The sequence below is a fragment of the Talpa europaea genome (genome assembly GCF_964194135.1).
Source record: "Talpa europaea genome assembly, chromosome: 9".
NCBI lineage: Eukaryota > Metazoa > Chordata > Mammalia > Eulipotyphla > Talpidae > Talpa > Talpa europaea.
Window position 1 is genome coordinate 61,338,371 of NC_140076.1, and position 16,083 is coordinate 61,354,453.

At 40.4% G+C, this 16,083-nt stretch overlaps 1 protein-coding gene across 1 annotated transcript in view; it reads left to right on the forward strand.

Annotated features, from left to right (window-relative positions):
• The window catches only part of LOC311176409 (uncharacterized protein C1orf87), a gene marked incomplete at its 3' end in the record, with an annotated part of 61,749 nt that overhangs the window by 34,411 nt on the left and 11,255 nt on the right, over positions 1-16,083 (forward strand). The window contains exon 8 of the mRNA XM_084241912.1: positions 13,045-13,109. Within this exon, the coding sequence (XP_084098038.1) occupies positions 13,045-13,109 (65 nt within the window). The remainder of the gene's footprint in view (positions 1-13,044; positions 13,110-16,083) is intronic.

Here is a 16,083-nt window from a genome sequence, read left to right on the forward strand (position 1 = left end):
TGTCCCAAATTCATGTGTTAAAACCTTAGTCTCTCCCACCCTCAACCAGCACTTAAGAATGTGACCATGGAGATGTTGCATTTCAAAAATGTTAAATTAAAATGAGGCCATTAGGGTGGGCACTAATCCAATCTGACTTATGTCCATATAAGAAGAGGAAATCTGGACACACAGACACCAAGAATGCTCTCACACAGAGGAAATGGAACAGTGTGATCCCCATAGAAGGGGAAGGTTCTTCCAGATTCCCTGCCCCACCCAAGGAAGGGTAAAGCTTAGCACTGAGGAGCAGCTAGAAAAGACTGGGTGAAGGACTTGGGGAAGGAAAAAAAGGACAGAAAATGAAGGAAAGACCCTAGAGGAGACACAAGATGCAGAGAGACATGTCACGAAGCAGCCACACTTGTTTCTTGGTCTTGGACTTGTACCAGAGACTTGGGGGACTTGGAAGGAGACACTTGAAAGAGAGACATGGGTGAAAGATCCATGGGGAAGCTGGCAATGGCAGCCTCTATCTTGACTTGTATTTCAATTTTTCTCTTTTCCTTCTAGACTTGTCTGGCTCCTTCTGCCCCTTTTCTGTGGGTCCACCAGAAGGTGCCTTAGACTCACTGTGGCAAGCTTTTGGTCCTCAGTTGCTCCTGTTTGGGCCAACTCTGTTTGACTGGGCATTTACCCACACAGTAATGGGTAACTTTGGGTGTTTGAAACTGTTTTAACTTTATTTTCTATTTTCTGCACACTAATTGTATTAAAGTTCTTTTCTATTGAAGGTATTATGCACTAAGTATACTTTGTCTTTATGTGGTAGACGGCAGAACTCATTTCGAGCAGGCAGGTTTAGGGATCCTGGGATGCCCCTCAGCCCACTTGCTAACAGATTGACCATGTGAAGGCACAGCAAGGAGGAGGCTCTGTGCAAGCCAAAAACAGAAAGTTCGAAAGAGGCCAAATCTGCCAACACCTTGAAGTGTAAAAAAAAAAAAAAAAAATGGACTTATTGCTAACCACAGCCCTGGATTTGAAGAGCTCAGTATCTCTTGCCTTTCCTCTAGGCCCTAGGAGAAAGCCAGATAAAATAAAAAACAACCAACCAACTAAAAAAAAAAAAAAAAAAAAGCCATAGCACCAGAAAATAAAGAAATAAGAAAATAAATTTCTGCCAAGTCACCAGTCTGTGGCATTTTGTCCTGCAGCCCCTAACAAATTAACGCAGCCCCTACAGGGTAACACTGTCCTCTGTAGTCTCCTCCTGCTGCCTCTCCTTTAAGCATACTTTGTACGCCTCAACTGGAGTAAAAAAATTATGGGACTCTCAAGGGAATGAATCGAGTGATTGAATTCTTCAAATCATAGGACTTAACCTATGATTCTGGCAGTCTGCACAGAGCTGGCTCTTCAACCGAATCTGTGCTGTGTCTCGGCCGAGCCTGGTGGAGTCTGTAGGAACTAACCAGCTGAGGGATGGGAAGAGCACTTAAGACAGAGAAGAGCAGAATGTGCCAAGACAAAAAGCAAACAAAAGCACAACGGTTTCTGCGGCATAGCATACGTTTCCCAAGGTGGAGAAAGGTAAGGACCGGGATGCTTCTGCTTTCTGCCTTATGAAGCTCTGAGACACACAGCACTTTTAACTGACTTCATCATGGTGACAAGAATGTTTCTAGAAAACACCACATTTTTTTGGTGTGTTGAATATGTTTTGGATTGGTTTGGTGTTGAAGGGCAAAAAATGGCATCTGCTTAACCACCCATAACTAAAATTTCTCTGAGCAAATAGAAAAAAAATACCAAAAAGTGAGTAATGGGCACTCTTGTATCAGAATCCTGCAGGACTTTCCACTAATGATAAGTAAATAGAATTTAGGAAAATCAGTAAGTTGTCTGCCCCAAGCTTTGCCCTGCCTACCCATTAGAAGTGCAGAAGATGGAAGATATTTTGTCCCCACACCTCAGTCTTTCCCTTATTTGTAGATCCCAAGTCTAAACCAGACAAAAATGAGTGTTGTTGCCCCTACTCCTTCGGCTCTTCCCCTACCCAAGGAGGCAAATACACCACTTCTTGGTACTTACTCAAAGAACACAGCTCCAGGGGTGACAGAAAAGAAAGTTGGAGTGAGGACATGGGAAGAACCTCTGGCTGTGGCGTTTGCATCTGGTGGGTGTGGCTCCTGAAAATAAAGTTGTGCAGGTTGGAGCAGAGACAGGGAGATTCCCGGTGATTGTGGACATTGAGAAGTGTTTAGTGTAGTGACAAAATTCCACCTGTGTCCAGCCAAGAGGCCTGCACCTGAACTGACAGTCACCAGCATCAGTGGGGGGTCACCACCCACCCCTTGACCTCAGAGCTAGAGGAGAAGTGGGTAGGACACAAGGAAATCTACACAGTGCATCTTATGCCAAATCTTAGATTGAATAAAGAGAAATCCCAGCATATAAGTTCTGCTTTTTTTTTTAAATACTGCAAAACTTAGGGAATAATAATCCTTTAGGCTCCAAATAACTGCCTCTTGAAAATGATTTACTCTGGAAACCAGAAAACCATGGGTGATCCCTATAGGACATAAAAAGCCATGCCCTCTATTGAAATGCATTGGAAAGTAATAAGCATATTAAAATTAAAAGGTTATCAATATGAAATTTAAAAAGCAAAAAATAGTGACAGGAAACAAGAACTACAGCAAAATTAAGGAGTAACAGGATTGTAACTCTGTGGTGAGGGATGTTGAGTAGACCTCTTGTCATCATTTTGAGATAAATATATGTAAAATCATTATGTTGTACATCTGAAACTAATACAATGCTATATGTCAATTATATCTTCTTCTTTTTTTAAAAAATTATTTATTTATTTATTTATTTATTTAAACAAGCACCGGGTACAGTTAGAAGCGCGGGAAGGTGAGAGAATTCACCAGAGACAGAGCGGGGAGCAGAGCAGGCAGAAGGACCGAAGCACACTGCTAAGGGGAGCAGCGGGGCGGCAGGAGAGGTCCGCGTGCCATGTGGGACCCTCCTCTGGTGGCTGGGGAGCAGCCGGGGATCGAACCGGCGCTGCAGAGGCTACGGGCAGCTTCGCAACCCAGCGCTCAACTGCTGCGCCACCGGGGAGGCCCATATGAAAGGAAATCTACACAGTGCATTAGAAAGCAGTCATGAAATTCTGAGAAATGCTAGATAACTGATTTATTATTGAAATTTTAGGTCAACAAACCTTTTCTATAAAGGGCCAACAAATAAGTGGTTTAGACTTTGTGGGTCTACATTGTCTCAACTACTCCACCATGTTATTTTAGCCTGAAAACTGCCATGAAAAACACAGAACACACAGCTGTGGCTGTGCTCCAATAAAACATCATTTGACACACTAGGGGTGGGGAAGAAGTGGGATTAGGGTCAAAATAAGGGGGTTGGAATTGTATGGGGAATATAACCAAAATGAAAATGCATACATTGTGCAAAAATGAAAAGTGATGTAAGAATTATGTAAAATACAATATTAAAAAATCATTTGCAAGGAAAAGAGGAATTCATAAAAATCAACATTAACACCAGAGAAAATCTAAACCTGAGAGGTTTCCACAAAATCTAGAGAAAAAAAGAACAAAGAAAATGAGAAAGGACAGTAGACAGAGGAGATTAAGAATAGAGATTGAACCTAAGAGGCTGGGTATTGTGGGCTACAACCCCAGAAAAATTAGGCAAGAAGCTAAAACAAAAACAACTGAGAAGGAGAAAAGATACTCTGTAGAGACTGGAAGTCTTTGCTATGATTGAAGCTATATTGAGAAAATATGTATCCATGTGTATTATGACAAAACTTCTGTGTTATACAAGCAAAGAAAATTACTTAAGGATCCAGATAGAGACAAAATAAACAGAAAGTAAATGAAGTAAAAAAAATTAATTATAAAGTAACAAAATTAGACTGTCCTCAAACTTCTGAAATAATAAATGAGAGAAGATACGGAGTCATTTTCATGAAATTACAAAGGGGTAAAATACAGCTGGAGCCAAGTTCTACATAAGGCCATAAAGCACATTGTGCAGAGTCAGGATTTAGAGTTTGACTGGGTCTACATCCTGCCTCCCACTGATAGATGTACTTGGGGAAGCTATTTACATGTCTCATAAGAATGTTGTTTCAATTAAATGAGATAATAAATACAAAGAAATTCAGAGCTAAGGGCCGGTCAACTTTTCAGTACAGCTGAAGTTGGAATTTGAACTCTGCTCAGCCTGAACGTGCAACTCCTGCGCTGGTCCTCAGGTCCTAAACGCCCTGACTTTTGGGGAGTTTTACACCAGTGTCTGTACTTAAGATTATAATGCTGTTCATAGCAACTAGAAACCATTTCAGATCTCAGTGGCTTTTTGAAGGTCCTAGGGTAATATGAAGAATATGGAGGAAAGAAAATATTTTATTAAAAGGATCTTAAGGATTTTATTGGTCACCTACATCACGTAACCATTTCAATCAGGCAGTGTCCAAGTGTAATACTTAGAAAATTTTCCCACAGTATCCTTCCCCAACTATCAGCACAAGGGGCAAGAGTTTCTAGTGCTGTTATATCTGCAGGGCTTTCTCCCATTTGATAACTCCTAACAGCTCTGAAAAAATGCACACTGTGTAAATATCAGTGAATCTGGTTTATTTGTTGTTATTTTCTTTTTTTTTTTTTGAGGTTTTATTTATTTTTTTTTTATAAATTTTATTGTTATATTCCCCATACAATTGCAGCCCCCCCATTCTGACCCCAATCCCTCCCCTCCCACCCCCGCCCCCCTAAAAGTGTCTCTGGTTCATAGTTTTTTGTTGATTTTGATTTTCACTTTCTTATATTCATTTTCCTGGTCCCTTATTTAAGTTTTCTAGATTCCTGCTATAAGTGAGACCATCCGGTATTTTTCTTTTTCTTTTTGGCTTATTTCGCTGAGCATGATCCCTTCCAGCGCCATCCATGTTGCTGCAAATTGCATGTGTTTATCTTTTTTGAATGCTGGGTAATATTCCATGGTATATATGTACCACATCTTCTTGATCCAGTCATCTATTTTTGGGCATTTGGGTTGTTTCCAAAGCTTAGCTATTGTAAACAGTGCTGCTATAAACATAGGGGTGCAGGTGTTCTTTGGAATTGATGTTTCTGTGTCCTTTGGGTAAATACCTAGGAGTGGAATTGCTGGATCATATGGAAGCTCTATGTTTAGTAGGTCCAGAAATCTCCACACAGCTTTCCACAGTGGTTGGACCAGTTTGCACTCCCACCAACAGTGCAGAAGAGTTCCTTTTTCTCCACACCCTCGCCAACATTTGTTGTTGCTAGTTTTTTTAATATGTGCCATTCTCACTGGTGTAAGATGGTATCTCATGGTAGTTTTGATTTGCATTTCCCTGATGACAAGTGATGTTGAACATTTTTTCATATGCCTGTTGGCCATTTGCATTTCCTCTTCAGAGAAGTTTCTTTTTAGCTCTTCTGCCCATTTTTTGACTGGATTATTTTCTTTGTTGTTGTTGAGTCTCATCAGCTCTTTGCAGATTTTTGTGATCAGTCCTTTATCATTAGTGTTGGGTGCAAAAATGTTCTCCCAGTTGGTGGGGTTTCTCTTTGTTTTTGTTATTGTCTCTTTTGCTGTGCAAAAGCTCTTTAATTTGATGTAGTCCCAGCTGTTTATCTTTGACTTCACTATCACTGCTTTGGGTGATGTGTCTGTAAAGATGTCTTTGATGTGCAAATCACGTAGTGTTTTGCCTATATTTCCTTCTATATATTTTATGGTTTCAGGTCTTATGTCTAGTTCTTTAATCCATTTTGAGTTGATTTTTGTGTATGGTGTGAGGTAGTGGTCAAGCTTCATTCTTTTGCATGTAGCGACCCAGTTTTCCCAGCACCATTTATTGAACAGACTTTCTTTGCTCCAATGCATATTCTTTGCTCCTTTGTCAAAGATTAGTTGACCATAAATCTGTGGGTTTATTTCTGGATTTTCTATTCGATTCCATTGGTCTGTATGTCTGTTCTTGTTCCAATACCATGCAGTTTTGATGACTATGGCTTTGTAGTATAGTTTGAAGTCTGGGAGTGTGATGCCTCCATTCCCTTCTTTTTTTTTCAGGAGAGCTTTGGCTATTCGGGGTTTTTTGTGATTCCATATGAATTTCATCAATAATTGTTCTATTTCTTTGAAGAATGACATTGAAATTTTGATTGGAATAGCATTGAATCTGTATATTGCTTTTGGAAGGATGGCCATTTTAATAATGTTTATTCTTCCAATCCATGAGCAGGGGATGTCTCTCCATTTCTTTGTGTCTTCTTCTATTTCTTTTAACAGTGTTTTATAGTTTTCTTTGTATAGGTCCTTTACCTCTTTTGTTAGATTTATTCCCAAATATTTGATTTTTTTTGTTTCAATAACAAAAGGGATGGTTTTTTTGATTTCTTCTTCTTCAGATTTATTGTTTGTGTATAGAAAGGCTACTGACTTTTGCGTGTTGATTTTGTATCCTGCCACTTTACTGAACTGATTGATGAGTTGAATTAGCTTTTCTGTGGAGTTTTTGGGGTTCTCTATGTATAATATCATATCGTCTGCAAATAGTGATAGTTTGACTTCTTCTTTTCCTATTTGGATTCCTTGGATGTCTTTCTCTTGTCTTATTGCCCTGGCTAGGACTTCCAGTATTATATTGAAAAGCAGTGTTGAGAGTGGACATCCTTGTCTTGTTCCAGATCTTAATGGAATTGCTTTCAGCTTTTCACCATTGAGAATGATACTGGCTGTTGGCTTGTCATAGATGGCCTTTATGATGTTGAGGTATGTTCCTTGTATCCCAAGAATTTCATGAATTTTTATCATGAATGGGTGTTGCACTTTGTCGAAAGCTTTCTCAGCATCTATTGATATTATCATATGGTTTTTATATTTCATTTTTTGTTGATGTGTTGGATAACGTTGATTGATTTTCGGATGTTAAACCATCCTTGTGTCCCTGGAATGAATCCTACTTGGTCGTGGTGAATTATCTTATGGATACATTGTTGGATTCTGATAGCTAAAATTTTATTGAGGATTTTTGCATCAGTGTTCATTAGGGAGATTGGCCTGTAGTTTTCCTTTTTTGTGTTGTCCTTGTTCGGTTTTGGTATTAGTGTAATGTTGGCTTCATAAAACGTGTTTGGTATTGTCCCTTCCTTCTCAATTTTTTGGAAGAGTTTGTGAAGGATAGGCACTAATTCGTCTCTGAATGTTTGGTAGAATTCATTTGTAAATCCATCAGGTCCTGGGCTTTTGTTTTTGGGGAGGTTTTTGATTACCATTTCAATTTCGCTGCTTGTAATTGGTCTGTTTAGGTGTTCTATTTCTTCTTTATCTAGCTTTGGGTGATTGTAGAGTTGTAGGAATTTGTCCATCTCCTCTAGATTGTTAAACTTGTTTCCATATAACTGTTCATAGTAGTTACTGATTATTCTTTTGATTTCTGCTGTGTCCGTTGTGATTTCTCCTCTTTCATTGATGATCCTGTTTATTTGTGCTTTCTCCCTTTTTTCCTTTGTGAGCCTGGCTAGGGGTTTGTCTATTTTATTTATTTTTTCAAAGAACGAGCTCTTGGTTTCATTGATCTTTTGGATTGTTTTTTTAGTTTCAATTTCATTTATTTCTGCTTTGGTTTTTATTATTTCTTTTCTTCTACTGGTTTTGGGGTTTTTTTGTTGTTCTTTTTCTAGATCTTTGAGCTTCGAGATTAGGTTGTTTCTTTGCGTTCTTTCTTGTTTCTTGATGTGAGCTTCTATTGCTATATATTTTCCTCTTATTACTGCTTTTGCTGCATCCCATACATTTAGGATATTGGTGTCCTCCTTGTCGTTCAATTCAAAAAATTTTTTAATTTCTTCTTTGATCTCCTCATTAGTCCAATGGTCTTCCAGTAGTGTGGTTTTTAATCTCCATGAGGTAGGAAAGTTCCTTGCCTTCTTTTTATGGTTTATTTCTAGTTTGATGCCTTCATGGTCAGAAAAGATGGTTGATATGATTTCAATCTTGGTGTATCTGTTGATGTTTGTCTTGTGCCCCAGTATGTGATCGATCCTGGAGAATGATCCGTGTGCGCTTGAGAAAAATGTGTACTCCGTTTTTTGGGGGTTTAGTGTTCTATAGATGTCTGTTAAGCCCAATTGCTCTAGGTCCTTATTTAGAGCTTTGGTTTCTTTACTTATTTTTTGTCTTGTTGATCTATCCATTGTTGATAGTGGTGTGTTGAAGTCCCCCACTACGTATGTGTTTTCTCTGATGTCTGTTTTCAGAGAGGACAACAGTTGTCTGATATATTTTGGTGCTCCTTCGTTTGGTGAGTATATGTTAATGAGTGTTATTTCTTCTTGAAGTATTGTCCCCTTGATCATAATGTAGTGACCATTGGGGTCTCTTTTTATCTTTCTGAGTTTGAAATCTGTTTTATCTGATATAAGTATAGCTGTTCCTGCTTTCTTTTTTGGTCCATTTGCTTGTAGGATTGTTTTCCATCCTTTAACTTTGAGCCTATTTTTATCTTTTGTAGCTAAATGTGTTTCCTGGAGACAGCAAAAGGTTGGGTTTTGTTTCTTAATCCAGGCTGCACATCTGTGTCTTTTTATTGAAGAGTTTAGTCCATTTACATTTAGAGTTAATATTGATATGTTAACATCTGTATTTGCCATTGTGTTTGTCTTTCCTTTGATTTTATTTATTTATTCTTTTAATAATTTTTTTTTTGGCCTTCTTTCATTGTTATTCGTCCCTCTGAGGTTCTGGCTTTAGGACTCCTTGTAGTATTTTTTGGAGTGGGGGTTTAGTTGCAATGAAATTCCGGAGTTTCTGTTTGTCTGGGAAGGTCCATATTCTTTCTTCAAAGAGGAAGGAGAGCTTTGCGGGATAGAGTATTCTTGGTTGGCATCTGTTTTCTTGGAGTCTGTTGACTATGTCCCTCCACTCTCTCCTTGCCCGTAGTGTTTCTTCGGAGAAGTCTGATGTCAGCCTGATTGGTTTTCCTTTGAATGTTATCTGTTTCTTCCCTCTTGTCAGCTTCATTATTTTTTCCTTGTCCTGGATTCTTGGGAGCTTTACTATTATGTGTCTTGCTGTATTTTTCCTTTCGTCGTGGAAGTTTGGTGTTCTTCTTGCTTCTTGTATATCAGTTTTCAGCTCCTTCTTCACATTTGGGAAGTTCTCTTCAATTATCTCTTTGAATATTTTCTCTGTTCCTACATCTCTCTCCTCTCCTTCTGGTATTCCTATAACTCTTATATTTCCTTTCCTCATGGAGTCAGATAGTTCCCGAAGTCTTTCCTCGTTCTTTTTCCTTCGTACTTCTCTTTCCTTTTCTGTTTTGGTTCTTTTTATTTCTGCGTCTTCAAGATTACTTATTCGTTCTTCCATTTCATCTATTCTGCTTTCATTGCTTTTCCCAGCATTCTTTAGTTCTTCCATTAATTCTTTGATCTCCTGCATTTCTTTTACTTCCCTCTTTAGGGACTCAATTTCTTTCTTCTGACCATTGTTTTCCCTCTCTAGGGACTCAATTGCATTCTTCTGATCTTTGATTATTTTCCCTTATCATTGTTTTCCTTTATGACTTCTGTCAGTTTTTTAATCACGGCAATTTTAAATTCTCTTTCTGCCAGGCTCAGAAATTCTTCCAAGTTATTGTCGTTGCAATCTGAAGGCTGGTTTTCTTTTTGTGGTGTGCTTTTCCTCTGGAGAGTTGCTAGATTGCGTGTGGTTCTTCTCCTCCCTACTGTCTGTTTTCTAATTTGCCGTATGCGTTGGGACACTGTGTTGTTGGGACTGGCCGGCATCTTGGGTGGGCTTCTCTGCTCCCCTCTGGTTCCTCCAGGAGTCATCTGTCAGTTTCAAGCAGTCTTTACTGGAGAAAGGTCCCTGTTCTAAAATGCCGATGTGGGGACACACTCCCCTGTGCGCCTGGTCTGCCCCGGTGGTGGGTTCCTGCTCCCCCTCTGGGCTTGGACTGCATGCCAGAGGGGGTCTGGCGTGGGCGAACTTCCCCCGCTCACCTCTGGCTCCTGAGGAAGCCTTCTGCAGGTAGTCTTTACTGAAGAAATGTCCCTGTTCTAAAATGGTGATGTGGGACACACTCCCTGCGCGTCTGGTCTCAGGCACACTCTTCTGCGCGCCTGGTCTGCCCCGGCTGTGGGTGCTCGCTCTCCCTGTGGGCTCAGACTACTTGTTCGGAAGGGGCCCGGTGTGGGCTAACTCCCCAGCTGGCCACTAGCTCCTTCAGGAGCCTCTGCTGGCTTCAAGTCGCTAGGTGGCGCCAGAGATCTCTCCTAGAGCCCTTGGGGAGCTGATTTTCCACCCCGTGGGACAGGGAGCAGAGCGGGGATGGTAGGGTACACCTCAACGGCTTTGGGGTGCTGTGTGTGCCTTGTGCCCCACCGTCGTGGGGAACCCACGCCCCTAATTTCGTGCCCCGGGTCTCAGTTCCAAAGCCCTCAGTTCCAGGACGTGGGCTGTAGCCCAGATCAGTGGCACGGGAATGGCGCCTTTTGAATCCCGCTTCCCTGCCTGGGCGCCCCTTGTTCCTGCTCACTCAGGGAGGGCCTCCGCGGTCTCCCCGCAAGCCTAGGTCACAGGCGCGGGGACCTGGGCAGCTGCGATCCGATCCGGATCAGCGTGCCGCTTTCTGGGCAAGCTTACTGGGCGGCCGGGGCTGTGTCCTGGTGCTGGTCTCCTCCTGGGGGGCGGGGCTCTCTTTAATGGCGCCTGGAGCTCACCTCCGCGGCGGATCCTGCAGGGTTCTCCACAGCTCCCGTTCACGGGGTGTGGTGGCTGAAATAGTTCCTTTCCACTCACAGTCCCACTTGCTGCGTCCGTTTTTCTTGTTGGCCGTTTTGGTTTGTTGTTTCCCTCCTCTCTGCCGGTCGGAGAGTGCCGACTTTGTGGGCAGGGGAGGGGAGCAGGGTTCTGCGCTTCCCTCCCTTCTGGTCCTCTTTTATGGCCACTTTCTTCTTCGGGTAGTTTGCTGGGGTCACCCGTTTATCTTCCGTGTCCCAGTTCTCACTGGGACCTGCCGCTTTTCCTCCCTATTAACTTTTTTTAATGGGAGATCTTACTCGCAGCGTCTCCTCGCCGCCATGTTGCTCCGCCCCTTGTCTATTTGTTGTTATTTTCAAGGGCCAGAGGTGCTGTAGGCAAGAGCCTAATCCTCCTAAGATATTCTGGAAGAATCTGCACAAAGTATAGAAGACAGTAAATACTTCTACTACAATTGATTTCCAGATCTATGCTAATAGCAGATCTTTAAATGATTATTAACATTTCTTGAGAGGACTACTTTTTCAACTTTCTTACCCTTGCCTGGGTCTTCATCAGCTGATAGAGGCATCAGCTTATCTGCTCTGTGGTTCTGCACACCTATGCCTTCCCCATTCTTCTTCCAAAAGGGACATGACTTATGCCCACATTTTCATATCTTCCATAGTGACCAATTTCTGTATTTTCTGATTTGTAATGTAATGTAGAAGAAAAGTTTTGTGAGGTAAAGGCAAAACAAACTAGTTACGTATCTTACGTAGCTAATGAATAATTTTTATTTAAATAGAACAAAATCATGTGACATTAGAAATCTTCAAAAACCAAGGCCATATCTCTCACAACTTGTTCCTTATATTTGCTTGACTTCTGATGGATAAAGGAGATAAAAATCATTATGAGCTGCAGTTTTGTTTCAAGCAACAGAAGCCTTTTTTTTTTTTTTTACTACCATAAGCAAAACTAAATATTTTAAAAGGATATGGGGCAAAATAAAACTTCCAGAAGTACCAAAACCAAAAACTAGTAAGAGACATGGAGAGGGGCCTCCCCGGTGGCGCAGCGGTTGAGCGCTGGGTTGCGAAGCTGCCCGCGGCCTCTGCGGCGCCGGTTCGATCCCCGGCTGCTCCCCGGCCACCGGAGGAGGGTCCCACATGGCGCGCAGACCTCTCCTGCCGCCCGCTGCTCCCCTCAGCAGTGTACTTCGGTCCTTCTGCCTGCTCTGCTCCCCGCTCTGGCTCTGGTGAATTCTCTCACCCTCCCGCGCTTCTGACTGTACCCAGTGCATGTATAAACAAACAAACAAACAAACCAGCAAACAAATAAATAAAAGCATGCCTCTATTAAAAAAAAAAAAAAAAATTTAAAAAAAAAAAAAAAAAGAGACATGGAGATAGAAACAGAGAGTAGAAGGAGGAGCAGGAAAGAAGAGATTAATGAAGAAAGTGATAGATTGAGATTAATTAGACAAGGTGTGTTACAACATAGGCTAGGGAAGGGTATAGGAAATTAGAGTTCATTATCCTAGGTAAAAGCCTAGGTTCATAGAGATGATGCATGTAAATATGTCATTTTCACTATAAAAGTTTTCTTAAAGTACTTGTAAACTTTAAGTGACTCTGTGATTTTCCCATGCACTAACTCAAAGTAATCTCTACTTACAGACTTCACTAAATATTCCCTGTTTGCAGTAAGCACCCATTTCTATCCCCCTCTGTGTACTTTCTTGTGTTGTGGTATTTCTTGCACTTGAGAAAGTTAAATAGGCTTCCCAAAACTCCCTTAATGCTGAGCTTCTGGGATTGATTTAAGGTCTATCAGTGAGATGCTCTGGACCCTGGCAAGCATCAATTTTTCTAGTAGCCAAAATACACTTTATACTGATTAGTCATCAACCTCATGGTCAGAGCAATCAAGATATAAGCCTGAATCCCTTGTAGTTCCCTGGGTGCCTAGATATCTGCTGAGGCTTGACCTTGAGCCTCAGAGCAGATACCAACATCCATTCTGCTGGACCTTGCAAAAGTCTGTTGGGCACATAATCCCCTATATTAAATCCCTTTCTAGTGGAGATACTTTAGAGGTTTCTGTTTCCTGCATAACACCCCTAAATGATACAGGTATCAAAAAGCTACTTCACTATCACTAGCAACATAAACTTTTAACTTTATTGCACACTCTTCCAGAACAATGATATTGATCACCAATATTATATTTCCTTTTCTTGCACAGATGGCAGAGATTTATTGAGTTGCTGAACAGAGCTTCCTCTGACTTGTCATCTGATACGCCGACAGGTTAGTTCAGTTATTTTCTTACTGGAGAAGGCTCATAGCCCAGATCTACTGTTGACTGTCCTTCCTAGCTTGAATAGTTTGCTTCTCAGGTTTCATCTGGTTGATCCCAAAAATGTAAAGGGCTTAACTTCACTGTTAGCGGTAAAAATTGCTTTAAAGGCTATTCTTTTAGGCCAGTTGAGTCTTAAAAGGCGTAAATCTCTAAGTTTTATTATATCAAGAAGCAGTCTCTCATGATAATTCTTTAAGATGCATGCAGCTCACCTACGCAAGTCACATGGCATGGTCCAGAAGGCACTTTAGCTCTGTGAACACTCAACCCACTTCTCCCTCTTTTTTATCCTGCATCAGCTAAGCTCTCCTCTCAGCTCTTGTTTGAATGTACCCAACATTCCTCCTCAAGGCCTTTGCCCTGGCTCATTTTCCTGAAATGCTCTTTCCTCAGACTTTCCCCTTTATTTCTTCACTCAGGGCTCTGTTTATATGTTATTTCAGAGAGTCCTTCAGTGAATTCCATATCTAAAATAGTAACTCGCCATTTCTTTCCGTCTTAAAATTGTCTTTAGTTATGTTTATATCTCTTTCCACTACTGGCATTGTTTTACATATCTGTTTGTGTGACCTCAACACTGCAATGCACATACTGTGTGAGAAGAGTCTGTCTTGTTCGTTGTTATATCATAGTATCTAGAAAAAACATTCAAATGTTTGTTGAATAAATGAGTTCAAACTCCAGACTGAATCCTACTTCTGTTCTTAGTAGGTGACTGAAGCTTTCATTGCCTCAGTTTCCTCATCTGCCAAGTAGAGATAATTTCTACCTCATGAAGTTATTGTTTAGATTAAGTAAGAAAACATGAGAAATGCCTGGCATATATAAATATTTGACCTACATTAATTTCCTTCTCACAGATGTTTCATTCATTAATTCTAATAAGATAAGTTATTTACTTAAATCACTTGTTACCTATACCTTGGCTTCACTTTAGAATTACCTAAGGAATTCTTTACAAGTGCTGAGTTGGGTTCTCACCTATAAGATTCTGAGTTAATTGGTCTGATCTGAGTTAATTGGTGCCTAACTATTGACAGTTTTAAAGTTCCCCAGGCCATGTAGCCAGCTCTGAAGACCACTGCTTTCAAGTCATTGGGAAGGAGGAAGGGAAAGAGAGGGCTGCCTGCCTAACTATCAGAATCCACTGGAAATCCTGTAAAACCTGGTCCTTCCAACACCTGGAAATCTCTAGAAGCCAGCTTGTTTTTTTTTTTTTCCTCCCTCCAGTAGAAATCTTCAACTGACAGACTAGACAGATGGTTATTATTTATTCTTTCTGGCAAGTTAGGAAGAAAAAAAAAATTAGATCTGCTTTGGGTTTCTCAAACAATTTTTACATGTGCAAACCATTACCTTTCTCTATGCTTATAGGTATTAGGACGGAGAAAGGGAAGCTTAAAAGAGACCAGGAGACTAGCATATATTTTCCCTTAATGAGACTTTTAGAAATGCAAACAGTAGAGAAAAGTAGACTAGTAAAAAGTCTACATTTCAGATTTTACTCTAAAAGGGTCCCCAAAAATTTCTGTCACATTGTAATTAATATTAACTTCTCTGGGGAAACTAGATTTGCTCTGGGTCATATTATAATAGGAGTCATAATAACACAATAATGAATATTTTCTTGAATTAAACATCTTCCTTGTATGATGTATTTTATGTAGGTAATTTCTTTTAAATCTCTACAACATAATCGCAAGTAGCTGGTATCATCCCCTTTTCACAGTTGACAAAATCAGGATCTAAAAATTTATAACCAGTAAAGGGAAGAATCAGGACCTCCTACCTCTATGCTATACTCTGCCTTTTGAAACCCTTTAATTCTCAAATTCTGATTCAGAGTAACTTCAACCTTTTTCATGTGTAGTAAAGAGCTTTTCTTTCATACACAGGGTGAAATAAACAAGGGCCAGTGCTACTGGGTGATGATGGGTTCCCATGACAACTAATTTTCAGCGGATTAATTTGGTTTTGCCTGGAAGGGACTGTCCTAACTCACTGTCATCATGGTCCTCATTAAGCATCTATTAAGTTTTACTCTATGTAGCATCTGGGGTAGGTACAGGAAGATCAAGAAGTGCTGAGAAAAATCCCTCATCTCCAAGGACCTGAAAAGGAATTGGAGAAACACAATTATATACTCAGTGACTCTATTTTCTAAACTCCAAATTAGAGCACATGGTCATCCATTTAGTCAAGAAGTATGCACTGAGTACTTATTCCAATGCTGGATGCAGAGACTGCAGAGAAGAATATGAAATCACATTGTCTTCTCTGTCAAAAAATAGGAAAAAAATCATAATCATTCAGGGATGCAATGTTAAAAGTTTAACAGAAGATTTTTTACCCTGATGTAGTTATATAAACATTCTTAAACCAGCGACATTCTTAAGCACTAACAATTGAGCAATTGCTATGTTCCACATATTTGCTTTACATTTTCTACTCCATTTAATCCTCACAATGACTTATAGGGGGCATTATCCCTGTTTCGCAGAAATGGAAACAGACACAAAAACAAGTTGCTTGCCCAAGGTCCTGCAGCTAAGGAGTCAGTACTCAAACCCAAGATATCTGACTTCAGAGCCTCTACTCTCCACCACAATGTTACATTCCACCCTCCACCTTCTGTTTAAAATTTATTCATTGAACAATTTTTATTAAAAGTAATGAGATCCAATATGTATTTGCTGATGGTATATTTGAGCTGTGCTAAATTCTGAAGCTGAAGCTCCCAGAATACTGTGCTGTGTGCTCATCACACAAATTTGCAAAATAAATTAATAAAAGTGCCACATCCTGTGGAAGGTACTGAATGGTGAGTGAATGACATCCATAATAAGCCCTAGAAGATTTCAGCAGGTCTTCATGTCTTTCTCTTGTATCTTAAAAAAATGTCTTCTATTCATGAGGGCAGCA